Raw genomic sequence first — 26,424 nt, 5'->3', positions numbered from 1 at the left:
ACAGTGAGGATGGGTTCTTTTAAAGATAAAATAAAGACAAATAAAACTTTATAGTCCATTCAATTGAACATAAAATTAAAATTTTTGCCTTTGGCACACTGGCATCCGGTATCCAATACATAAAATACACAAATGCAATAAAATGCAATATGAAATGCATTCCCATAACATGAAGCACGATGTCTTGTAATGCTTCATCTTTGTAAGCGGTACTCTGAACCTCCTGCCTGATAGTAACCTCTCCAAGGAAGGGTGAAGAGGGTGGGCATGACGACGACAGACAGACAGACAGACAGACAGACAGACAGACAGACAGACAGACAGACAGACAGACAGACAGACAGACAGACAGACAGACAGACAGGTACCTGCAGTGTGCTATGATAGGCCCAGCGTCGGGGGGGTTGCAGGCTTTCACTCTCCTCAGGAAGTTGAGGAAGGGCGTGGGGTACTCTGGCACCCCGTGGTCTGGCCACGCTGTGAACTGGAACTGTCTCACCTCTCTGCGCTCACTGCCGCCACTCTGAGAGAGAGACACAGAGAGAGAGAGAGAGAGAGAGAGAGAGAGAGAGAGAGAGAGAGAGAGTTTCGCACTGAAACTTAATAACTCAATAACACCACATGCACATTTTAACAATTTATCTATGTCCACACAATTTAAGTGAATTGCATACAAGGACATAAATAGTTCAGGTGCAGCAAAGTTATACTTCCAATTGGCTGCTATGGCCAAATTGCCCAAAGAATAGAAGTAAAGTTTACTGCACTTTGGCATTGTAGGGCAGTGCGGCCAAATCAATGTGGAGGTCCCTGGGTCCCCTTGGCTTTGAGAAGCACTGATGTAGATAAACTAAGGGGAGGTGCGGTTTGGCCTAGTTGTTCTATCTGTAGTGAAGCAGTGAAGTAGGCCACAGAGACCCGCTATAGCGTAACACTGGTGTCAGCGAGCTGGGAGGAAGTACTCTGTCTGCCTCACACTGTGATCAAGTAGAGGACGCTGGCCCTGTTCACTCCATTAGCTGTAGTCTAATGTATTCTAAATCTAATCCTCTCTCTCTGCCTTTCTCACTCTGTGTCTTACTCTCTCTCTCTGTGTCTTTCTCTCTCTCTCTCTGGCTGTCGCTTTCTGTCTCTGTCTCTCTCTCTGTGTCTTTCTCTCTCTCTACGGTCAGTGTAATGTGTTCTGTCGGTGTAATGTGTTCTCCTTCCCTCTCCCTCCCCTCTGTGTGTGTGTGTGTGTGTGTCTCTCTCTCTCTCTCTCTCTCTCTCTCTCTCTCTCTCTCCCTCTCTCTCCCTCTCTCTCTCTCCCTCTCCCTCTCCCTCTCCCTCTCCCTCTCCCTCTCCCTCTCCCTCTCCCTCTCCCTCTCCCTCTCTCTCTCTCTCCCTCTCTCTCCCTCTCCCTCTCCCTCTCCCTCTCCCTCTCCCTCTCCCTCTCCCTCTCCCTCTCCCTCTCCCTCTCCCTCTCCCTCTCCCTCTCCCTCCCTCGCTCCACGGTCCCATGGTGATACGCTGGCTCTTTTTAACTCAATAATTGTTTGTGTCTGGCGTGGGTGAAGTGGGGACGCTGAAGTCTCTCATTTCACTGCAGGGTGAAGACACTTAGCTTCCACAGTGGATAATATAACGTTGGTCCAGAAAGAAGCTTGGTGGAATGACAGATTATGATAGCCGTTGTCTGTTCCCGTCAAAGTTTCCCACAGTCAGCAGTAACTATGAGGACATTAAACTTAAGTACTGCATTGAGATATTTGTACTTTCTTCTCCTGCACTACATCTCTACAAAAACATACATTATCCACTTTACATTTTGGTCATTTGAAAATAGCAAATCTACAAGCTCACAATGCGTCGCAATGTGACGCATTGTCATTGTCACGTTTATACGGCAGAAGCGCAGAGGCTGTGTTGGTCGCGGAGTGGATGACGGATAGTCAGATACTGGACACACAAAACAACCCTCTGTATCTAATATAAATGTATTTCAAGGCATCATGCGTTGCAGCACTTCCATAAGGCTCACTCCAGGGCATAATGGATTATGGATCTCTTAAAGGGATTGTGACATTAAAAAAAAGGTTTTGGAATTGTTCTTGTTTTTTTTAGGTTTTCTAATCTCAATTGCACCCAAAAAACATGAACTTTTAACATTCAGTAGATTTTCTGTGATCTGGGGTTTTCTGGCTCAAACAAGTGCTCTGATTTGCCGGCAGTAAGTGACATCACTTACTGCAAATCCCATATATGTCAATGGGATTTGCCAGCAGATGTCACTGTTTCACTGTGTTGCCTGTTTTCATTGTAGCTCAAAAGGCCCAAAAAACCCCAAAGAAAACTTCAGACCACAGAAAATCCACTGAATGTTCAAAGTTCAGGTTTTTTTAGTGTAATTGAGGTTATAAAACCTAAAAGAAAAAAGAAAAAGAAATGAAAAAGAATGTCATAAAACCTTTAAAGGCAATGGCACCTGGCACACTGATTGGTTTAAGTTGCGTAACGTCCCAGACCACGCCTATGCATAATGTAATGGCTAACGGAGGTGTTTTAAGGATTCAGGCGGTGGCATAAGATAGCCCTGCTAACGGGGGAACGCCTCTTACACAATGCTAAATCCCCAAATTAAGGAAAAATGTAAGTGCCCCTGACGCAAGATAGGGCCCAAGAAGTTTCTGTCCGACAGAAACGATTATGGGTTGTGTTCAAATTTGCACACAGTACAGTACAGTACAGTACAGTACAGTACAGTACAGTACAGTACAGTACAGTACAGTACAGTACAGTACAGTACAGTACAGTACAGACAGACAGGCAGACAAACAGACAGTACCTTATGCAGGGAGAAGGTGCGGACACAGAAGGTAGCCAGCTCCATGGTGTCCAGCAGGGTGACCTGGGTCATTCCGTAGGTCTCTGTGCCTCGGCTGGGCCAGTACTGGTCACACTTTATCTGCAGGGAAAGACATCACACCACCTCTCTGTTATTAAACCTCAGCACTAGTCTGGCGTGGCGTGTGCCTTCCGTCATACAGTCTGGAGCAACGGAAGCTCCATCATGATGAGAGCTTCCGTTGCTCCAGAGTCAGGGGTGGCCACACTTTTTTTACTTGAGAGCTATACTTTAAAAATGACCAGCTCAACAACATCTACCCACCTTTGCTGAAAATACAAAATAGTTTAAATATGTAGGCTTTAGAATAGTGGTGCTGGAATAAGACAAATGCACTTGGAATGGGAAATAGAGGGTGAGAAATAGGTAGGGGTTTTTAAGTGGTGCAACCACTTCTACATCCAGTAATGTCCGCCTGTATCATGTATCTTGTATCATGTATCATGAGCACGAGTGGTGTGCGCATGCGTGAAATTGGAACGAGAGAAGTATGTGACATGGCTTCCACCTGCTGGACGCAAACGATACAGAGAAGAAATTGGAACGATACAGAGAACCAATAGACGGGAGTTGCACCACTTGGTTCACACTGGTGTGATTTTTTGTATTTCATAATGCTACCGACGTACGTTTGTGCACAGCAACACTCTTGAAAACAAAATATTGCATTGTGGATTTGAGCTGACAGGCACTTTTTGATGTCAATCAATCAAGTCACCTTTAACCCATTCTGACCGGGCACCCATTTTGGTGCACCCATTTTGGTTTAGCTATTTAAAAATAGCAGATCTACAAACTCATATCGCGCCACCGAGTGGCGCGATACGAGCTTGTAGGTCTGCTATTTTTGAAAAATCGAAGAACGACTGACATTTTTAGAATCTGATCTCAGGTCAGAATGGGTTCGTCAGACCAGTGTGTGTCCAGTGGAAACCTCGTATGAATCTGATCTCAGGTCAGAATGGGTTAATTCAAGTGGCAGACTAAAACTAAATTAAAAGAGACTATACGACTAAAACTATTAAAAATCTAAATTTGCTGCCCTATAGCAGTGTTATCCAACGTACCCGGCTCTTCTCCTCCAGGCGTGTCATCATGACCACGGAGGCGGTCCTCTGCTCCCACACCATCCTCCAGAAGTCTCCGAAGCTGTCGGCCAGCGGTCCCTGCGTGGCGATGTACGCGTTCTGCTTCCTGTAGCCGTCGATGTAGTTCGCGTTGATGTAGTCGCTGCCCAGGATACCTGCGCACACAGACGCACGCACGCACGCACGCACACACACACACACACACACACACACACACACACACACACACACACACACACACACACACACACACACACACACACACTGTAGTTAGCGTTGATGCAGAGTCACTGAGCAGGATATATACCTGCACGCACACACCGTCACACTCTCATTAGAACACTTGAACCCTATAGGCCGAATCATTATGACATCACCACCACCACAACCAAACATGTATTTCCACGTAGATACCGCCGGCAGTGTCGCATTGAAGCAGTAGTATTATATTATTCATTAGACGTATATCTGGAATGGCCTGCAGGGCCAGCCGAGCGGTCTGGGCACGTGGTGGTGCAGCCTGTCACGGGGTCGATTCCTGATCCCGACGACCTTTGCTGCATGTCTTCCCCCCCCCCCCCCCCCATCTCTCTCCCCCTTTCCTGTCAAGCTACTGTTAAACACCCTGAGCGGCAAGGACGGAGTTCTCCGTCCTATCAATTAGTAATGCCCAGCGCTCAGGACGGAGATTGATCAAAAGGACGGAGATTTATCGATATCAAAACCGATTTTATGTTGTGAAAACGTCCGTACAGACATTCCACATGGAAACAGCCCTTTGTCTCCACAAGGTCGGAAAGCAGTGGATTCTAGCTTGTCATACTGTGTGAATGCTGCCTGACTTCAAAATGAAGTAACAAACAAATAAAACAAACCGAAAAATAAATAATTGACTCTTCAATTCTTCACAGGCAGCGAATCCAATGGTTCTCTGTGGCTGTGCTGCTTAGATGTAGTGGAGCTGCACTGTTTGTCAGTCTCACACGGCTCCACACAGAGCACTCTGGCACCGCCAGGTTTATCATTTTTCATATTTCATATCCATCACACAGCAGCAGCACGCTCAGCCCCCCTCCCCCCCCTTCACCAGTCCCTCGCCCGCGTATGCCACATCTAATGGGATTCTTCTCCTGCTTCCATTACCTCCTCATTGATCTTTCTTTCAATAACTTTAAAGATTAATTACGAAGCACACAACGCAACATTTAAGGCAGAGAAGCTATCGGCGGATGTATCGTCCGGAACATCCGTCAGATGTATTTACAAGTGATGTATGTACCAAGCACAACACTTGTTTCATTCGCGGAGAATGTAAACTGATTTGTAAAGCATCGTCGTCATTTCCATGGGAGATACTTCCGCTAAAATCCAGGGTGATATTTTGTTGACATTTTTATAAGTGACTACACCTCCATTGGTCTCGCTCTGTTGCACAATGTCGCTGTGCAGAAATAGCAGATCTACGAGCATCCAAAGCATCACAACAAGACATTGCTTGTAGATCTGCTGTTTTTGCCATCCTATATTAAATTTGCCTAGCGGGTCAACCCCGACAGACAGTGGTGGGTGGGCGGATGGTGGATGTCAGAAACATTAACATGCGGTCCTGTGGACCGCTGCACCGATCCGCACCAAACTCGGCATGGGGTCTGGTCAGGGGTCATCAGGGGTCTGCCGTCAGCAGTTCCTATCTATGCTCTGACAATAGCGTAGCTGTTCTCGTATGTATTATTTGCACCTACCTTCTATGGGAGCCAAGATGACTCGGGTGTGGTCGTACGCGATGACGTTAGCGTAGCGGTTCTTTGGCTTGTTGACCTCCAGGTTGGAGTGCTCCCAGGTGAACTGCTGCCCCGGGTCGATGGACTGCATGGGGGGAGAGAGAGAGAGAGAGAGAGAGACAAAGTTACCATGTTTACCCAGGGTAACTGGACTAAGCTCAAGAACTTGTTTTACAGCCAGGCCCTGCTCATAGAACATTTCATGGTAGGGGTTCAATGCCATGCTCAAGGGCACTTCAACAGTGGTAATTTTAACGTGCTGGTCCGGGGATACGAACTAGCGACCTTCCGATATCAAGACCACTCCGTAAACCGTTCGGCCACCGCTGCCCCGACAGACAGAGAGAGAGAGGGCGTTTACTGGTGGCAACAGCCTGGTGGATTTAGTGGTCGGGCCTGTAGGTTGTTAAAAACAACCCAGGAGATTTAGTGCTGGCCTGCTGTCTGGTCCATGTTATGGAATAATGGAAAAACACTGAGTGACATCCATCAAAACATAATATGACTGCTGGCTGTCGTCGGGTGGAAAGCTTTTGTGTGCTTTTGTGTTCATTTCGCCGACTAAAACTATGACGATAAATGTTGGTCGACTACCTTTTTTGAGGGGCGCTCCTATAGGCCAGCTTTGAGGGGCGCTCCTATAGGCCAGCTTTGAGGGGCGCTCCTATATGCCAGCTTTGAGGGGCGCTCCTATAGGCCAGCTTTGAGGGGCGCTCCTATAGGCCAGCTTTGAGGGGCGCTCCTATATGCCAGCTTTGAGGGGCGCTCCTATAGGCCAGCTTTGAGGGGCGCTCCTATAGGCCAGCTTTGAGGGGCGCTCCTATAGGCCAGCTTTGAGGGGCGCTCCTATAGGCCAGCTTTGAGGGGTCCTCCTATAGGCCAGCTTTGAGGGGCGCTCCTATAGGCCAGCTTTGAGGGGCGCTCCTATATGTCAGCTTTGAGGGGCGCTCCTATAGGCCAGCTTTGAGGGGCGCTCCTATAGGCCAGCTTTGAGGGGCGCTCCTATAGGCCAGCTTTGAGGGGCGCTCCTATAGGCCAGCTTTGAGGGGCGCTCCTATAGGCCAGCTTTGAGGGGCGCTCCTATAGGCCAGCTTTGAGGGGCGCTCCTATATGCCAGCTTTGAGGGGCGCTCCTATAGGCCAGCTTTGAGGGGCGCTCCTATAGGCCAGCTTTGAGGGGCGCTCCTATAGGCCAGCTTTGAGGGGCGCTCCTATAGGCCAGCTTTGAGGGGCGCTCCTATAGGCCAGCTTTGAGGGGCGCTCCTTTATGCCAGCTTTGAGGGGCGCTCCTTTATGCCAGCTTTGAGGGGCGCTCCTATATGCCAGCTTTGAGGGGCGCTCCCTCCTATATGCCAGCTTTGAGGGGCGCTCCTATAGGCCAGCTTTGAGGGGCGCTCCTATATGCCAGCTTTGAGGGGCGCTCCTATAGGCCAGCTTTGAGGGGCGCTCCGATATGCCAGCTTTCCGGGTTTGTGAAAACACAAACATTGGCTTGAGATTGGCTGATCACCCCATGGCGATGATTTGATTGGCTGAGCAAAGTACATTATATAAAAGTGAGGGCAGGAAAGTGAAGACGCCAAAAGTGATTGGCAGGAAAGACATTTGTGATGATTTGATGGCTGAGCACGGAATCAGCTGTATGATGATGTACAGTGTGATGATGTATGATGATAAGAGCGCCCCTCACTTCACGTCACAAGAACTAAGCTATGATTTACTAAGACTAAATATACCGGTAATTTTATCAACAAATACAGCTTACAATACAACTAGACTAAAATATTAGGGCGGGACTAGTGGAGAAGAGATCCAGTAGGCTATAACTAAGTCAATTAATTAAAACATTTCATGTTTGGTTGCGTTCTGAAAGTAACATTACAGATTTGTGTTATCCTTTAAAAATAGCAGATCTACAAGCTCAAGCTCAAGCTCGAGCTTGTAGGTCTAATGACAGATGACATAATGATAGAAACAGGTCAAAATGGGTTAAAAATAAGTGTATAACTGTACAGCAGCTACTCGTGCTGTTTGCATTCATGTCTAATAAAATGTGTCACACACACACACACACACACACACACACACACACACACACACACACACAGAGTGCTCTATGGACAAATCCGTCCCCAGCCGTCACCCTTGTAACAGCTAGACAGTGAGAATGTGTTCATTGCTGTTTCTCTGAAAATATAGTCCAGAATTCATTACATAATGAAGTCTTTGCCTGCGGGGAGGGGGGGTTGTGTGTGTGTCTTGTTGAGAGCTAGTGCCTTTTGAAACGCTATTGCCCAGAAACTAAAGTGGCATTTATTACCAATCATGCGTCAATGATTTAATAATTTAGCGTTACATAAGCACTTTCATCATTCAGGTTAGGTTAAATGAAAACAACTGAATTTAAGCACTTAAATTATAAATGACTATAAATGAGAAAATAAGAGCCAATGCGGTGAGAGAAAGGTAATGGTCCCTGACAGGATGCAATGCAATGATCAATGAATAGAGAAATGTGCTATTTTCTATCAGTGCTCTCTAGGTCGTCCTCAGACGAGCCCTCCATCGTCGTTTCCAGTCATCCCGGTTCTCCATACATCTGGCCAGTTCGTTGGTACTTTGCGCTCCTGCGTCATTCTTGAGCACATCCACGTATGTTAGCGTGGGACGTCCTCGTGACCGGTGCCCGTGTGTTGGATCCCACAGCACTAGTTTACTGGCTGGCAGCTCTTGGTGTCTTTGGCAGTGTCCTGCTAGTCTCATTCTCCTGGCTGCTATTTTCTGGCTCACCCTTGGCATTCCATCATACAGATTTGTGTTGGTAACATGTGTGCTCTTGTTGATGTTGAGTAGGGTTGGCTTCAAGGTCCAGCATTCACTGCCGTATTTGAGAACAGACTCTACCGTTGCGTAGAAGAAGCTGAGTTCCACAAACCATGGAAGTGCGAGTTTCATCACACTCTCGAGAGAAAAGTGGATTCCATCCCGTGCCTTCCATGACCGGCTGACCGGCACAGATGATCCTGACATCCTACTGTAGGTGTCCCAATAGACCACAAGCAGTCTTCTGTCGAACTACCTGAGGAGAATCTTCATGTGCAGCATGGGCAGGTGTGGGCAGGCAGCACTGAGGGGAGAGGCCAATAAACTGACCACAGAGAGCCCTGTCTACAAGCTACAGGTCGCCTGCAGTATAGTGTTGGTCATGTCTTATTAGAAGCGACCTCAGGCTTGTTTTTTTCTCATATTGTATATTTCATATTGTAAATATTGGTAGTTGCGAGTAGCGGTTTTGGGGGACTTATTATGTGACATTGGATGCGTTTCTCATACCTCGTACTCCTGTGACAGCCTCAGGTTGTCGTTGGCTTTCAGCAGCTCTGTGTGTTCCGCCAACACGTTGATGGGGATGGGAGGGTGACTCATCATACCTGGGGGGGAGAAAAACACAGGGTTAGAGGCCGAGACCTCAGAGGAACATGCTATGGTGGAATTAAGCTCTCAAAAGTCACTTAACACCTGCACTACAGGACCATTGATATGCATCTAGGCTCATTCCTATGTTAACACATTCTGACCTGAGATCAGATTCTAAAAATGTCTTCTACATCCTGACAGTTTTCATTCTGACCTGAGATCAGATTTAAAAAAAAAGTCTTCTATGTCAGTCGCTCTTCGACTTTTCAAAAATAGCAGACCTACAAGCTCGTAGCGCGCCACTCGGTGGCGCGCTATGAGCTTGTAGATCTGCTATTTTTCAATAGCTAACACCAAAATGGGTTCCCGCCTAACCTCGCCTCACCAGGCTTTCCACCGCCTCGGAGGAAAGCCTGGTCTCCGTTTCAAAAGTCCGTATGATCCACGCTTGAGCGGATGATGTGGTTACGTCATGTTGTAGTATTGTTTTGTAGTCGCCAGACAGGAACAACAGGCGGCAACAACTTCCTTTTTCCCTCTCAATAAAAGCTCTCGTAGCCTGTAGCTTTTATTGAGAGGGAAAAGGAAGTTGCCTCCGCCTGTTGTTCCTGTCTGGCGACTACAAAACAATACTACAACATGACGTAACCATATATCATCCGCTCCTACTCGGATCATATACCCAAATGAAATGGTGCCCAGGCTAGTTCCCGCCCCAAAATGGGTTAACACACGCTGGTGTGACAGTCGAAGCTATGGGCCTCATGGCTCTGAAAGCCTTACAGTACTTGAGTTCATGTGCATAGTTACTTTCCACCACTAAACGAGATAAGGCCACAGCCATGGTGAGGATAATTAGAGAATAAGAGTAGGCTACAGCAGGATGATTACAGAATAAAAGCACAGCGCGTATCATTGAAGCAGGAAATCCATTTTGATCCGTGCTAGCTGGCACGTGGCGAGGCCAGTGGCTCTCTGTGTGGAGAGGCTTTTTTCTTCTGATGAATTGCTTTCTCTGTGATCAGAGGAGCAATGACTCAGAGAAAGCAAACAGACACAGCGATAATTAGGAGGCGTGCACGCTCCGTCAAAGATATATACACCCGCCACACGCACATACAGGCGCGCGCACACACACACACACACACACACACACACACACACACACACACACTTTATGAATGCCACTTTTCGAAGAGGAAAACAAATCTCACACACACACACTAGCCCTCATTTATCAACTTTGCGCAGACCAATAAACACGGGGCTTTCGTTCGCTGATCTCACCGGAATTGTCGCCATTCATCATTCCATATCACTTTGATGTGACCGTACCCTGCAGCGCTCACACATCGTACGTCAGGTCTGCATGGTCGTTTATGTGAACCCTTTCCACCGGTGTTAATTTTGTTAAATAAGACTAAAGACTAAGTGGACTAAGGTTTTTCAGAGGACTAAATTGTGTGTTATTCAAAAGACTAAGACTAAATCAAAATATTCAGAAAAAAATAAAACAGCTTTCCATGGTAGACACGCGCGGGAGGGCAGGCAGGCCCTTAGGTTGGTGAACCAATAGGAACGCGGTGTCGGTTTCCAGCGCTAGTTTGCTCCGCCCCTTTATGCCCAGAAAAGCATATGGAAAAATGAATAGGAAATTCTCTTCCGGTGCCCTCGAAAGGGGCGGGACTGCAACGCTCTATAAGGGTCCATTGGGTTACCAACTCTCCATCATTTAGCAGGGGGACCACCTGGAACCCCCTCAAGGACCACTGGTTGAAAACAACCGCTCTAACATATTACCCGATACATAAACTAGTAGTCGTTGCACTTATTGGGTTATAACAGTTGACATAATCAAAGAATTAAAAACAAATATCATATCAGCTTAGATGTTTACTCATGTCATCCATTTAAAACAGGAGCTCAGTCAACCAGATATCTCCACATCAGGCTCATTCATATACAAGACAGAGACAGAGAGAGAGAGAGGATTTTCGGTTTGCAAAACAGCAGCGCACACGCCCATGTCTCCAGGGCGCCATGTCCTCAGCACTGGGTGAAATTAATATTCAAACCCTATTCCCGTCATAACATAGATTTCGGGCCCGCAGGGACTGTGAGAGACGCGCAATGTTTGGCAAGTCTATTCATTCTGCAGCATTGTGGGGAAACGGACCACGCGCGCATTCCGCCAAAATACTTTTTAGTTATGTAAGTATGCAAGTTTCAAGGTTTTCAGCACTGAGGATGTGTCGTTTAAAGTAGTCAATGACGGCAGAGATTCACTACCGCATCTACCGCATCAGTGATTTTCTTCCACGCTGCGTTTTTGGGTTTGTTCGATTGGACTGCTGCCGTTACGACTGAGGCCATATTCTTGATATATTTGTTTCAGGTGTTATATTTCTTCAAACTAGGACTAGTCTGTAACTAGCGGACTGTGACTGTGTGTTTGTTGGTGTGTACTGCCGACGTGACACGCACACACACATTTAACCCATTCTGACCTGAGATCAGATTCATATGAGGGTTTCCACTGGACACACACTGGTCTGATGAACCCATTCTGACCTGAGATCAGATTCTAAAAATGTCAGTCGCTCTTCGATTTAAAAAAAATAGCAGACCTACAAGCTCGTATCGCGCCACTCGGTGGCGCGATATGAGCTTGTAGATCTGCTATTTTTCAATAGCTAAAGCATAACATGATGCTGACACCAAAATGGGTGCCCGGTCAGAATGGGTCTACTGTGTGTTTGTTGCTGTGTACTGTCGAATTGACACGCACACACACATTCTACTGTGTGTTTGTTGGCGTGTACTGCCGAATCGACACGCACAGTTGCACACACAATACATTCTACTACAGCTGTTCCAATGGATCCAGTGTATATAGGCTTTTTAGTCTGCTCTGAAACACATCAGTGTTCTCAAATAAACATGATAAATGACATCTGAGCCAATCTGGGAACAGGACGGCACGGCAGCCCGGCATCCAGAATCGGCAGCCCGGCATTCAATGTTAAAATATTTTTTAATCTTTTTAAATAGGTGTGGTGCCGTTTGCCTGATCCCATGTGAATGCAGCATTAGAGGCACGGAAACACTTGAGTATGTATTGAGTTACTTCACACACCACTGAATCATCAGGGTGCTTAGCTGGCTGTTTGAATTTGTACCAGCATTTTTACCACTGACTACAGCACTCCAGTCCTTCCACAGGTAATCTCCCCCCCCCCCCGCCCCCACCCCCTGAAGAGATCACACAGCTTTTTTTTGTTTGAAAGTAATTTCATCAAAACCCACCTCGCTTTCCTTCCAAGCTTCTTAAGCCATGAAGACCTGAGGCCGATTCTATAACGGCTTCTAAATCCTGACAGATTTCTGAAAATAAAACTATATATTATGTTTCTATGTCGATGGTTCTCAATCTGTTTCAAGATTATTATGCATTATGCATTATGAGCCCCAGGAGCAAAGATTTTAGTTAATATGATCACTTTAAAGCAATATATTCAAAGATTTGCACAGATTTGCACACATTTATCAGAAATAGCAGATCTACAAGCTCATAGTGCGGCACGAAATGAGCTTGTAGATCTGCTATGTTCAAGTGGTTCAAATCCAGAATGACACAAATGCTTTTCCGGTTGCAACGGTTTAACAAAGAAAATCAAAGGAGAGGGAGTGGGTGCGTGGTAGCGGTGGTGGTGGTGGGAGGGGACTCAAGGCTGCCGCCGCACATGAAAGACAGATCGCTTAGAGAGTGAAAGAGATGAGGTGCACTTCTATTCTGTTGTCTAGTTTTATATCTAGGGCCTCAAAGACACTACCACTGGGCCTTCAGCCGCAGATTAAGTGACAACATGGCTGATGATGAAAGGGATTGGCTCAAGGCTTTGGTGGTGGAACAAAACGTTGCTACGCGTGTTGCTAGCTAGCGGCTATACGGCGGTGTGGGTCGCTGTTCTCGCTGTCAGCCACGGGGACACGACCCCCCGATCGCTGCGTCTGAACCGCCATTACCCAGAAATGTTTCTGTGCTAAATCCTTCAAATTGTCAACAAAAAAAAACAACAATTTATTTTGAAAGAAATTACTTGGTAATTTGTACCCTTGTATATGTATTGTTTGTGTTTTTTCTTCTTTTCTTTTTAAGCATATACTTTTGAGTGATTTTAAATGGTAAATGGACTGCATTTATATAGCACTATTCACCGAAGCGCTTGCATACGAAGCGCTTGCATACGAAGCGCTTGCATACGAACGTGCGTGCGTGCGTGCGTGCCATGGTGGAGGTTGTTGATGGAATGACTGCGGGGGACAGGAAGACGTAGTGATGCCAGGAGCTGTGCAGCTGTGCCGTTAGATTCCACACACCGCAGGAGAGGTGGAGGAGAGCCATGATACACACACACACACACACACACACACACACACACACACACACACACACAACACACACAGGCATGCACACGCACGCACGTGTAATTTCCCATCTCCTTTGTACATCTTGGTATTGACTATAGAGCTTCTATTATTATGGCATAATAAAAAATAAAAATAAACTAGATAAAGTGCCAATAAAATATAAATATGGAGATAGCGGTGAGATGCACGCTATCCACTGTGCAGCCCAGGTGTATGTTGTTGTTTGAGAGGGACATGGGGGGTCTGGCAGGTGGGGGTGTGTGGGCGTGTGCGTGTGTCTCTGTGTGTGTGTGTGTGTGTGTGTGTGTGTGTGTGTGTGTGTGTGTGTGTGCGTGTCTGTGTGTGTGTGTGTATCATGCTGTCTTTCTGCCATGAGTCAGTCCTGAGACATGGCGTCTCTGAGTCACTGAACCGGCTCCATAATGATAGTGATAATGAATTCATTTCCAGCACTTTACCAAACAAAGTGCTTCGCAGGTCAAAGAGAAATATGACACACATTAGAGATGAAACTACAACTAAAGATCACTGAATAACATCCAACCACACATTAGAGATGAAACTACAACTAAAGATCACTGAATAACATCCAACCACACATTAGAGATGAAACTACAACTAAAGATCACTGAATGACATCCAACCACACATTAGAGATGAAACTACAACTAAAGATCACTGAATAACATCCAACCACACATTAGAGATGAAACTACAACTAAAGATCACTGAATAACATCCAACCACACATTAGAGATGAAACTACAACTAAAGATCACTGAATAACATCCAACCACACATTAGAGATGAAACTACAACTAAAGATCACTGAATGACATCCAACCACACATTAGAGATGAAACTACAACTAAAGATCACTGAATAACATCCAACCACAAGATGAAACTACAACTAAAGATCACTGAATAACATCCAACCACACATTAGAGATGAAACTACAACTAAAGATCACTGAATAACATCCAACCACAAGATGAAACTACAACTAAAGATCACTGAATAACATCCAACCACACATTAGAGATGAAACTACAACTAAAGATCACTGAATGACATCCAACCACAAGATGAAACTACAACTAAAGATCACTGAATAACATCCAACCACAAGATGAAACTACAACTAAAGATCACTGAATAACATCCAACCACAAGATGAAACTACAACTAAAGATCACTGAATAACATCCAACCACACATTAGAGATGAAACTACAACTAAAGATCACTGAATAACATCCAACCACAAGATGAAACTACAATTAAAGATCACTGAATAACATCCAACCACAAGATTAAACTACAATTAAAGATCACTGAATAACATCCAACCACAAGATGTAAAACTAAAACTACAACTAAAGATCACTGAATAACATCCAACCACAAGATGCAAAATGAGATGCAAACAAAATGGAAAGAGTTAAGAAAGGGACTTACACATGTCTCCCTGTTCCGTCTCCCTGCCTGCCTGTCTCGCCTCCCGCCTGTCTCCCCTCCTGCCTGTCTCCCTGCCTGTCTGTCTTCATTTAGTGTAGTGTTTGATGTTAGTCTGCACTGCACTGCACTGGACGTACCGTACCGCACCGTACCGCACGGTACAGCACAGCACAGCACAGCACAGCACCGCACCGCACGCCGCACCGCACCGCACCGCACCGCACCGCACCGCACCGCACAGCACAGCACAGCACAGCACAGCACAGCACAGCACAGCACAGCACAGCACAGCACAGCACAGCACAGCACAGCACAGCACAGCACAGCACAGCACAGCACCGCACAGCACAGCACAGCACAGCACAGCACAGTTCACTGGCCAACAGAGAGCTAGAGGCTCACAGCTTATCGTACAACCGCATGCTGCATGCGGCATGCATGGTCGCAATATTTTTGTTTACCCCTTCTTAAATCTGACAATAGCTCTGAGTCCCAAATGTACGTCCCAAATGTACACGCATGAACATGCACGTCATTGAAGAAAAGATTAGTTTACTAAACAAAATTCTAATGGCCATGATTTATTAACCGCACGATGAGGTTTAGCCAGTCAATAATTCAGGCAAATCGGAATTTTCTATGGAGAAAGTATGAACATTAAATTATGCAAAATGCTAAATTAAAGCCATTATTAACAGGGAGAAAATGCTCTATGTTTATGTATGGATGCAGCTGTGAATATAGATTATAGATGATGACTATTAACCCATTAAAACCCGGGGAAGCGTCTGTTTCACTTTCCATTTTAAATACAAGCTCACATGCTGCACTGTGGGCTTGTACAGCTGCTATTTTAGATATTTTTTAAAAGAATCTTGAAAGTATGAGAAAATACTGATTTAACCCATTAGGTTTTCTGCAAAACTATTATAATAACAACTAATATTTATAAAAATACAAAATACCAAAAATGTATATTGCTATATACTGTACATAGCAACATATCGGGTTCCTGGTCTAAAAGGGGTTAAAAGGCCAGGAAAAATGAAAAAGAAAACTGCTGGTAGGGGGTGAATTATTTTGTATATTTATCTAGTAAATGCAGCAAGCAGAGAGAGAGAGAGAGAGAGAGAGAGAGAGAGAGAGAGGAGAGAGAGAGAGAGAGAGAGAGAGAGAGAGAGAGAGAGAGAGAGAGAGAGAGAGAGAGAGAGAGAGAGAGAGAGAGAGAGGAGAGAGAGAGAGAGAGGAGAGAGAGAGAGAGAGTGTGTGTGTGTGTGTGTGTGTGTGTGTGTGTGTGTGTGTGTGTGTGTGTGTGTGCACGCTCAGGGCGGCTGGGTAAATCCCAGGGCCGCCCGCAGGCAGTGTGGTGCCCAGGGCCAAACATGCCCCCCCCCCCCCACACTCCATGTGAACTTTACAAAACACATGAGATAGCTAAAACGTTCTCAGACTAATGCCTCAGCAACTTTGTGAAACTTTTTTTCCCCATGTCAAGGATCCCCACATGAATTACTGTATGTAATTGGTTGCGGAAATTCATCTGAAACTATTTTGTGCCAGGGTTGAAGTTACCCCATAGAAGATTGGTGATGTTAACATGGTTCAAAAAAGGGGGTTTGCTGGCTTATAGTGGTTAACCCATTTAGACCTGAGGACTATTCTACAAATGTCTTCTAAATCCTGACAGTTTCTGAAAAACCCTCTGTTTCTATGTCAGTGGTTCTCAAACATTTTCATGGACCCCCAAAAATATATGTATATTGGCCGCTGACCCCCATCTGACAATATGTTATTCCAGGGACCCCCACAGAAGCAAAGATTCTAGTTGAAAACATTCACTCTGTAAGAATATATATTCAAAGATCTGTGCCACATTTTCACGATTCTTCATTAAATAGCAGATCTATTCCCGAGCCCTACGGCATCTGATGCTGTCTCTCTCTCCCCGTTTACGTTTCCTGTCTCTCTCTACTGTACGATCAATAAAGGCAGAAAATCTGGTGAAAAAAATCGTATCTTATCTCTTCAAAATATCTAATATTTAGTAATAGAAGTAAGAAATGCAGACAAAGGGCTGTTTCAGAGTGACTGACATGTCTCGGTAATTCATTTTCAGTGGGACGGGCGAGTGTTTGAGTCAGTGTGTCACAAGCCTCTCACAGACAGACAACGACACGAGCCAATCATAATGTTTTACAGACACATCAATGTAGCAACAAGCACCATGTTCACATGACAGCAGCTAAGAATGTAGCCAACAGCGCCAGGTCATTAAAAATACATGACCACATGATTCAGACGATGGCTGTTCGGTTTGTCTTGCTTGTCATGTCACACAGCATGCTCTCTCTCTCACGCATGAGTGAGCACACGCACACGCACGCGCACGCGCACGCACACGCACACGCACACGCACACGCACACGCACACGCACACGCACACACACACACACACACACACACACACACAACGTTATGCCAATCTTTTCTTCTCCACACTGCTGTTGTATCCTTCTGACTCACCTAGCAGTGAGGAGCCCCCACTGGGAGGACGTAGCTTGCACCGGCTTCGCAGGCAGATTGAGTTTGTATAGATAGTCACTCGACAAAGCCGGCCGGATGTACCGCGGTGGATTCGAACCCTAGACTCTGCGGAGGTGGGCAGCTAGTGTACTTTTGTCATTTTTGTTATTTCATGATCGCCTCACAAATATTGGAGATAATTTGCAGAATCGTCAATCGTTTCCATGTTGAAAAAATGTCCATTCATTTTTTTAACATTCTTGCCTAAAACAGGCAAACAGAAATAAACAAAAGTTCCATTGTTCAATGCAATGTTGTTTCATATCGCTATAAGAAAGCCTCGCTGTGTTTCATCCTTGGAATCTCTGCGGCTGCTATACGGACGCTTGCTAAGGCCTCGCCATGAGCACTGTTTCTGTATTTGCCGCTGCCTTTGCAGGCTCATTTTCTCGGAAACTACGCCGCTGTCCGTGGTTTTGAACAAATCGCGATGTTCGGAGGTCATTTGTGATCATCCGGTGATACCGATTGGAACACTGGAACATTTTCTAGAGCAAGGATTGGCCTCATTTTAGCTCGTTAGCATTTGCACGCACCGGGGGTCTGGAGGTTGAAATGGTATAGGGTTGTGGAGCTTTGTGCGTACCGGGGGTCTGGAAGTTGAAATGGTATAGGATTGTGGAGCTTTGTGCGTACCGGGGGTCTGGAAGTTGAAATGGTATAGGATTGTGGAGCTTTGTGCGTACCGGGGGTCTGGAAGTTGAAATGGTATAGGATTGTGGAGCTTTGTGCGTACCGGGGGTCTGGAGGTTGAAATGGTATAGGATTGTGGAGCTTTGTGCGTACCGGGGGTCTGGAGGTTGAAATGGTATAGGAGTGTGGAGCTTTGTGCGTACCGGGGGCCTGGAGGTTGAAATGGTATAGGAGTATGGAGCTTTGTGCGTACCAGGGGGGCAGTCAGACTTTGTGAAGCCACTAAGGAAATCGGGATTTCCTGAAAATTCATATAATGGCCTGTTGTGGCGCTGTCATTGGGCTCAAAAAACCCCATAGCTCCATAGAGATCCATGTATTTGGGCCCAACTTCACCTAGACTGTATTACCTTAATAAACATGGTCATGAATACTTTCTGCTTCCAGTCACTAGTTTAAAGTCTCATTTCTAATGTCATAATATTTTTGGAAAATTATGGTCCCATTTATTAAAATAATTACCATAAAGTTGCGTATGTTCTGAGGGGCGTGGCTACCGTTACAGTCTATAAACGGGATCCCCCACCCACTCGAGTCAAAATAAAAACCAACGAAGAAGAAGGGGGGGAAGTCCCGTCTCGTTGTCTGGATCAGCCAATGGCCAGCTGGGCCCAAACGGATCTAGAAAGATGGCGATTTACAATTCAAGGACATGACAGGCCTCATTTTACGTCCATATCAGACCCAGAGAACACTTTGTCCATATTTCTTTACAGTCTATGGTGCGTACCGGGGGTCTGGAAGTTGATGCGTCTCATCTCCACGGGGTCGGTGGGGTGGTGCGCCATCATCTCTGCATTACCCAGAAGGCTCTTGGTGCCGGGCTCAGAGTCTTTGCGCTTGCTTCTCAGGGACCAGTGAGTTGAACGAACGGTAGAACAGAGCAGAGAACGCACACACGCACACGCACACACACACACACGCACACACACACGCACACACACACACACACACACACGCACGCACACACACACACACACACACACACACACACACACACACACACACACACACACACACACACACACACACACACACAGTCACACACACAGTCACACACACAGTCACACACACACACACACACACACACACACACACACACACACACACACACACACACACACACACACACACAAACAAAGGTTATACTCCCCGTCTCTCCAGCTTAAACAAAAAAAAGGAAAAAAAAGTAATATATTTCCTGGTGGGTTGCCAATTTCAGTCAAAGAGGAGAGAGAACTCATTTATCAGTTTCAATTTTATAGCGTCCCAGGACCAATTTTCCGTCTTTGTGTTTCATCATTTCCAATAACAATTGTTTATCCCATTCTGACCTGAGATCAGATTCATATGAGGTTTCCGCCGGACACACACTGGTCTGACGAACCCATTCTGACCCGAGATCAGATTCTAAAAATGTCAGTCGTTCTTCGATTTTTTTCAAAAATAGCAGACCTACAAGCTCGTATCGCGCCACTCGGTGGCGCGATACGAGCTTGTAGGTCTGCTATTTTTCAATAGCTAAAGCACGACATGATGCCAACACCAAAATGGGTGCCCGGTCAGAATGGGTTATTCTCTCTCCTGAATGTATGCATGGGATCTCTCGTCTGCTCGGAAACAAATCTCTCTCTAAAATCCCAAGCTGAAAATGCAACGATCCATTTTAAGAAAAGCATGCAATGCATGCAAGCAAGATATGCATGCAATGTATGTTTGTCCCAGACCAATTAAGGATCACAATTAATCACGTCTAATGAAATCAAATGAAATCACACTCTGTTTACTAACAGAGCTGGAGAAACAGGGATACGTAGCTCTGTTACTGAACTAACAGTCAACACTGTATATAATAGCAATGAGTATAGTGTATAGCAACTGTATAGCAACAAGTCCTATCTAGAACTATGTAACACTCATTATACTGTAGCAAACAAACAAAAACTATATCCCTCACTACTAGAGTACAGACATACATTTTCTGGACATCCTGTGGTGTTGTTTCCTCGAGCAAAAACAAACACAAATTCATCTAAAGAAGGACTTTAGAAAGAAAAGCGACACACAGAAACTTGACGTTAGCTTAAATCTCACCTGTCAGGCTTGCTGCTTCCACAATGAAACGGGTGTGTGCGTGTTGGGGGAGGGGGTGGGGGCGATTTGGGGAGGGGAGGGAGGGGGGGTAATTGCATACAGAAAGGGAAGGAAACAGGGACATTGTTTGTTACACAAGGAAATCAATACTTTGCATTAGTATTCAGAAAAGCCTTGGCTAGCCGGTAGCAGACGTAGCAGCGTCCGCATGCAGAGGGACGTACGGTACGGTACGGGCAGGCCGTTTGACAGGTGTCTGCTCTGAACGGAGAGAGAGGAACACTCTGAGATCCTTCGCTGCATATCAAACAGGACTGTTTGTGGCGCTTTTGTTTTGGGTTTTTTTGTTCTTTGCGGCGACGGCATAAGAATGAGCGAAGCTTCGTCGTACGACTGCACCGCGTGGAAAGAACAGCCAAACTAGGCTGCAAGGTCACGACGTGCCGTGAGCTTGCAGATCTGCTGTTTCCTCGACGCACGAGCATAAATTACAGGCTTTTATATGCCGAGCCGACAAAGGCCTCCAACATCAAGTGGGATATCCTCCCTAAACGGCTGGAATGGGCGAGAGCAAAGCGTGATGGATAGAAGCTTAATCCCAAAGGGTTTTTCAGCTAAACCTCGGTGGAATGTTTTATACTCCCTTCGCTTCAAACGTATATCTGCAGTGTAGGGGTGTGTGTGTGTGTGCGCGCGTGCGTGCGTGCGTGCGTGCGTGCGTGCGTGTGTGTGTGCGTGTGTGTGTGTGTGTGTGTGTGTGTGTGCGTGTGGGTGTGTGAGAGAGCCAGCGCCTTAGACAGGACATATTTTACATGTTTTTTTGCCTTTTCTTTTCACACAAAATGTAGAATGTAAAATGTAAAATGTACTAAAAATGTATCACAGATACATACAATACAAAATACACCACTTGCTTAGTTTGATGCTCCGGTTTTGGAATAGAATCATGAGTGAAAACTCTAATTCTGAGGGGAAAAAAAGGCTTGAAGGGTTTTCGAGTTCTCAGCTCAAATCTTAAAAGTTAACGAAAACGTAATAGTCCATTAAATTGAACATCAAATGGAAATGTGCCTTTGGCACTCTGGCATAGAGTACACACAGACAGTAAGAAAAATACAACTAATATGTAAACCTTTTGGAAAAGTCTTGGGATGGGACGACAAGACAATTACATGGCACAATTATTGCTGCCAACAATAGTATAGCGATCATCCAAATATGTTTAAAACGTAAAATGGCATCTTCTTGTTAACCCATTCTGACCTGAGATCAGATTCATACGAGGTTTCCACTGGACACACACTGGTCTGATCAACCCATTCTGACCTGAGATCAGATTCTAAAAATGTCAGTCGTTGTTCGATTAAAAAAAAAAATAGAAGACCTACAAGCTCGTATCGCGCCACTCGGTGGCGCGATATGAGCTTGTAGATCTGCTATTTTTCAATAGCTAAAGCATAACATGATGCCAACACCAAAATGGGTGCCCGGTCAGAATGGTTAAAACGTAAAATGGCATCTTCTTGTTAATCACTTGTTGGTGACCCCTGGACTTCTTGTACAGCAGGATATTGTAGGTTTGGTGTATGGGGTGCTATATTATACTGTACTCACTTCTTGTAAAGCAAGATAGTGTAGGTGAGGTGTATGGGGTGCTACTGTAACGCCCCGGGATTCGAACTCGGGCCTCCCGCGTGAAAGTCCAACATCTTAACCACTAAGAGTCGACCAAAGGGATATCCCCCTCTGGACCGTGGGAGATATTAGACTTTTGAGACACCAGGCAGAGGCTCTGAGCCACTCTGCTACACTACTGTACTCACTTCTTGTAAAGCAGGATAGTGTAGGCGAGGTGTATGGGGTGCTACTGTACTTACTTCTTGTAAAGCAGGATGGCGATGACAATGCAGATGATGAAGACCACGGCGAGCACGGGCCCCACCACCCAGATGAGACCGTCTGCCGCGTCCACGGGCTGCGGGTCCGAGTCCGGGGCGATCACCGGGTCCGTGTAGGGGCTGGCCACGTACATCTTCTATAAGCAACACAACATCACTTAACCAGAGCAACGTCACTTCAGTAGCTCAGTAACAATAGCGTTTTCTCTCAGTCAGTTGATTCTTCATATCCATATGGGTTAGGCCTGGATGATTTGTTTATTTTATTATATGAGGCGATCTAAAATCCCCTATGGGGATTACAATGCAAATAAAAAGTACATGAACCCGTGAATTTGCACCCTCTACCGAAATTGATCTGACTTCGGTGCTCTGTTCCTAATTGGAATGACGTTTTGTGTTTTACAGTGCTTTTTGAGGGCACTAGCCCCACCTATGTCCAGCTTTGAGGGTGTGTGTAAACACAAACTTTGTCCTAACACAAACATTAAATGAATGGCCATTTTTGAGTGTTTGTCCCAACACAAACATTAAATGCCATTGACAATGAATGGCCAGTTTTGAGTGTTTGGGTAAACACAAACATTGCATAAGCACTGAAGCTTGACCCTGCCGGATAGCCGATCTGCAAGCTCACACTATGCCGTAACACCAGTTTTACGCAACTAAAAAATATCAATAGGGCAATGTGAAAATAATCTGTTTACAAGCAAAAGCCCCGGAATTCAAAATGTACTCGGAAACTCTGTCCACCTCCGCTCAATACACACACAGCATGTTACGTTGTTACCATAGCAACCAATGAACAAGCCCCGAACAGTGCCTGTTGCCATGCTGGATTAGGACTACTTTTCCTGCCAGTGGATTTCTTCCCTCGTGCAGATTGTGTCGCCTGCACGTGAGCCCATATTTGCACGCGGAGGTATTAACTGTGTTCTGCATGTGTTAACCTGACGTACAGTACTGAACACACCTGTTACTATGCTGTATATCGTCACTGTCGGGCAGAAACCTATTATTTTGACATTTCGTTTTTTTATGAGCTCAATTGCACCCAAAAAACCCTGAAATAATCTGATAATTATATTTGGCCTTGGTTTCTACGTTTATTTCTGTCTTTGCTCTTCCTTCTATCTCTAGAAAAAACAATTAAAAAAAGATAGAGCACAAGTATGAAAGAAAGAATTTCTTTCAAAAAGTAAAAAAAAAAGAAAAGGAGAAAAGTGGAGATGAGAGGTTTGTTTGTGGCCAGCTGTGACAGCGTTGGAACCACAGACTGTGCAGTCTGAACAAAGCCCTCGTCAGCTGCGGACGCAGCGACTCTAGGTCTATATCCATCCTCGTGTTTACTCCGCTCTAATAAAATACCAAATTAAATAACATGCAGTGGCGAGCAAAGCAATATCGCTACACCTCCAACCCACCCCCCTGAAACGAGGCCACGCTGCCGTCGCTCTTTATTAGCGGCGGCGAAGGGAAACGCGCGGGCGTTATTTATTGCCTCTGCTTTTATTTTTTTTTGTTCGACGCGTTCGCCGGTGGTGTGACTGACATGTGCCGTTATTGTTGTAGCAGCGCAGGGCCGCAGTGACGACGATGCAAGGTGACAGACTGCGGGACGGCACAAGTTTGTGTGTGTGTGTGTGTACATGTGTTAATATTAGGGCCGTCAATAGATTAAAATATTTAACTCGATTAATCGCATGATTGTCCATAGTTAACTGTGATTAATCGCAAATTAATCGCATATTTTGTATACGTTCTAAATATACCTTAAATCAGTGGTTTTCAAGATTTTTCATATCAAGGCCCATTATTTATTCTGCATTGGAGCCACGGACCACCATTTGATGAGATTTAGCCTTCCAGACCCAAACTAAAGAACTGTATTGATGTTGGCCAATGGTACCATTACGAGAGATAACAGGCCATGTTGATCAAAATAATTTTTTTTCTAAGTTTTCTAATTGTGTAGACTCACTGGGAAAGAGAGAGAGGGGGAGAGAGGCGGGGCTCACTGACTGCCTGCATTCACATGCATGCATCACTCAACCATTCTGTCCAACTTCACAGTGCGTTAATCGCGCATTAAAAAAATTTGTGCCATTAAAAGGATGGTGAGTTAACTAGTTAATAGTGCGTTAACTTTGACAGCCCTAGTTAATATACTTGTGAGGACCCACAAGTAGAATTTGAGGAACAGACATTGCGAGGGCACCATTTTCCTAGTGCTCACAAGAAGAAAATGGTGTACAAGACTGAGATAAGTTGACAATTAGAGAACATATTCTAATGTTGGGGTTATAGCTAGGGTCAGGATTAGGCATTTAAGACGTTAGGTTTAGAGGTTGGGATTCTGAGTGAAACATGATTCATCCTTGGTTGTGTGTGCCGTATACGTACCCCAGTACGAAGCTCAGTGTTTCCAGACACATATAGAACGGTGAAAAGACAGTGATGGCGGTGCGGTGCGGTGCGGTGTGGTGTGGTGCGGTGTGGTGTGGTGCGGTGCGGTGTGGTGTGGTGCGGTGCGGTGCGGTGCGGCGTGCCGTGGTGCGGTGTGGTGTGCTACGTACCCCGGTGGTGGCGTTGAGCTCGGCCAGGATGAAGAAGACGTACTCCTGGCCCGGCTCCAGGGCTCGGTTCTCGAAGCCGCCGTAGTCCAGCTGGTCTCCCAGGGCGAAGAAGGCGGGCAGCGTGGCGGGCGTGAAGCGGGCCGTGATGTACGCCCGCCTCAGGTCCACCGTCTTCTGCTGCCGGCTGTCCCTCTGCCTCTGGCTGATGTCCTTCAGCAGCTGCATGGGGAGAGGTGACCACATGGTGAGAGGTGACCACATGGGGAGAGGTGACCACATGGGGAGAGGTGACCACATGGGGAGAGGTTGTCGGGAGGATTATTGACACCCCAAACGCCCAGGGTTATTTAATCCATTAAACCGTAGCACCCAGCGATTTATAGCAGTTTAGCACTTTTTCCGATAATACTTTTAATACTTTTAAATACTACTAAATAATACTACTAATAATACTTATAAATACTTTTAGTACTTTGAGTGTATTTTGATTTTAAGTAAAGTAAAACATTTCTTAAAGTAAAACTTGATGAAATGAATACAGTATACATTGTGCCATTGCTACTTTTACTTCCGTAAAAAATGAAAGGGATATAATGTACTAGTGTTTCCGACACTCAGAGACATACTGTAAGCCCAACACACACCGGCTCCGTCCGACGCGGTGCGACGCGACGCCTGGAAAATAGAACTGGTTCTATCGGCGCGTCAGGCGAGGCGCCAGCGCGCATCGGACGCCGCCGGTGTGCGATAGGTTCATTGAAAATAACGGAGGCGGCTGTTTTGACGCGCGGCGTTCGCAGACGGTGTGGGAGGCCCTAGAGAGAGATATAATGTACTAGTGCTTCCACCACTGCGGTATAAAAAGAGTTATTGAGCCCAGATGTCTCAATAACCATGACTAATGGTCCAAGCGTTGACATTTAACCGGGAAAGGCTAAACGTTGCCTCAAGTTTTTCTATACAGACAGACAGACAGACAGACAGACAGGTTCAGTGTGTCTCACCTCCTCCAGGTCCATCTCGTCGGGGCTCTTCAGGTGTCTGATGACCCCCCTGGCCTTCCTGAGAGGGACCACCACCACGTAAACGTTCCTAGAAGGGGAACACACACACACACACACACACACACACACACACACACACACACACACACACACACACACACACACAGCGACACAAACAACTTTAATAGCTGTCTGGACCAAAGTGACTTATTATTTTCAAATGTCCTCTCTCCTCCTGTCGAGGAGCCGGGCGGAGACATTCGTCGTCTTGTTAGGGGCGGCTGTCTCTACAGAAAGAGTTTGATGTTTTATAAGTGATGTGGACGTTCACGTCCACAGAATCCAAAAGCAGCAGCATTTATTGATGTACACAAACAAACCTATCAACCTGTTCTCCAACGTTCTGTACACTGCATGTTCCAAACCCTGTAATGATCAGGTTATGAAGACAGGGAGGACGATCAAATGTGACACTGTTGAACTATTTTCCGCTCGAATTGTGTCGAGAGCACCGAGA

General features: G+C 45.8%; 1 protein-coding gene across 1 annotated transcript in view; it reads right to left on the bottom strand.

Annotated features, from left to right (window-relative positions):
• The window catches only part of ptprsb (protein tyrosine phosphatase receptor type Sb), a 139,295-nt gene that overhangs the window by 10,076 nt on the left and 102,795 nt on the right, over positions 1-26,424 (bottom strand). Inside the window, exons 15-24 of the mRNA XM_083782502.1 lie at positions 25,908-25,995; positions 24,904-25,122; positions 22,307-22,464; positions 20,430-20,441; positions 19,066-19,178; positions 9,086-9,183; positions 5,715-5,838; positions 3,952-4,127; positions 2,825-2,944; positions 369-523 (exon numbers count right to left, since the gene is read on the bottom strand). Coding sequence (XP_083638628.1) covers positions 369-523; positions 2,825-2,944; positions 3,952-4,127; positions 5,715-5,838; positions 9,086-9,183; positions 19,066-19,178; positions 20,430-20,441; positions 22,307-22,464; positions 24,904-25,122; positions 25,908-25,995 — 1,263 coding nt within the window. The remainder of the gene's footprint in view (positions 1-368; positions 524-2,824; positions 2,945-3,951; positions 4,128-5,714; positions 5,839-9,085; positions 9,184-19,065; positions 19,179-20,429; positions 20,442-22,306; positions 22,465-24,903; positions 25,123-25,907; positions 25,996-26,424) is intronic.

This window comes from Protomyctophum parallelum (assembly GCF_964188405.1).
Source record: "Protomyctophum parallelum genome assembly, chromosome: 14".
NCBI lineage: Eukaryota > Metazoa > Chordata > Actinopteri > Myctophiformes > Myctophidae > Protomyctophum > Protomyctophum parallelum.
Note: the sequence above shows the minus strand (reverse complement) of the source record. Positions and strands in the feature narration are given on the sequence as shown.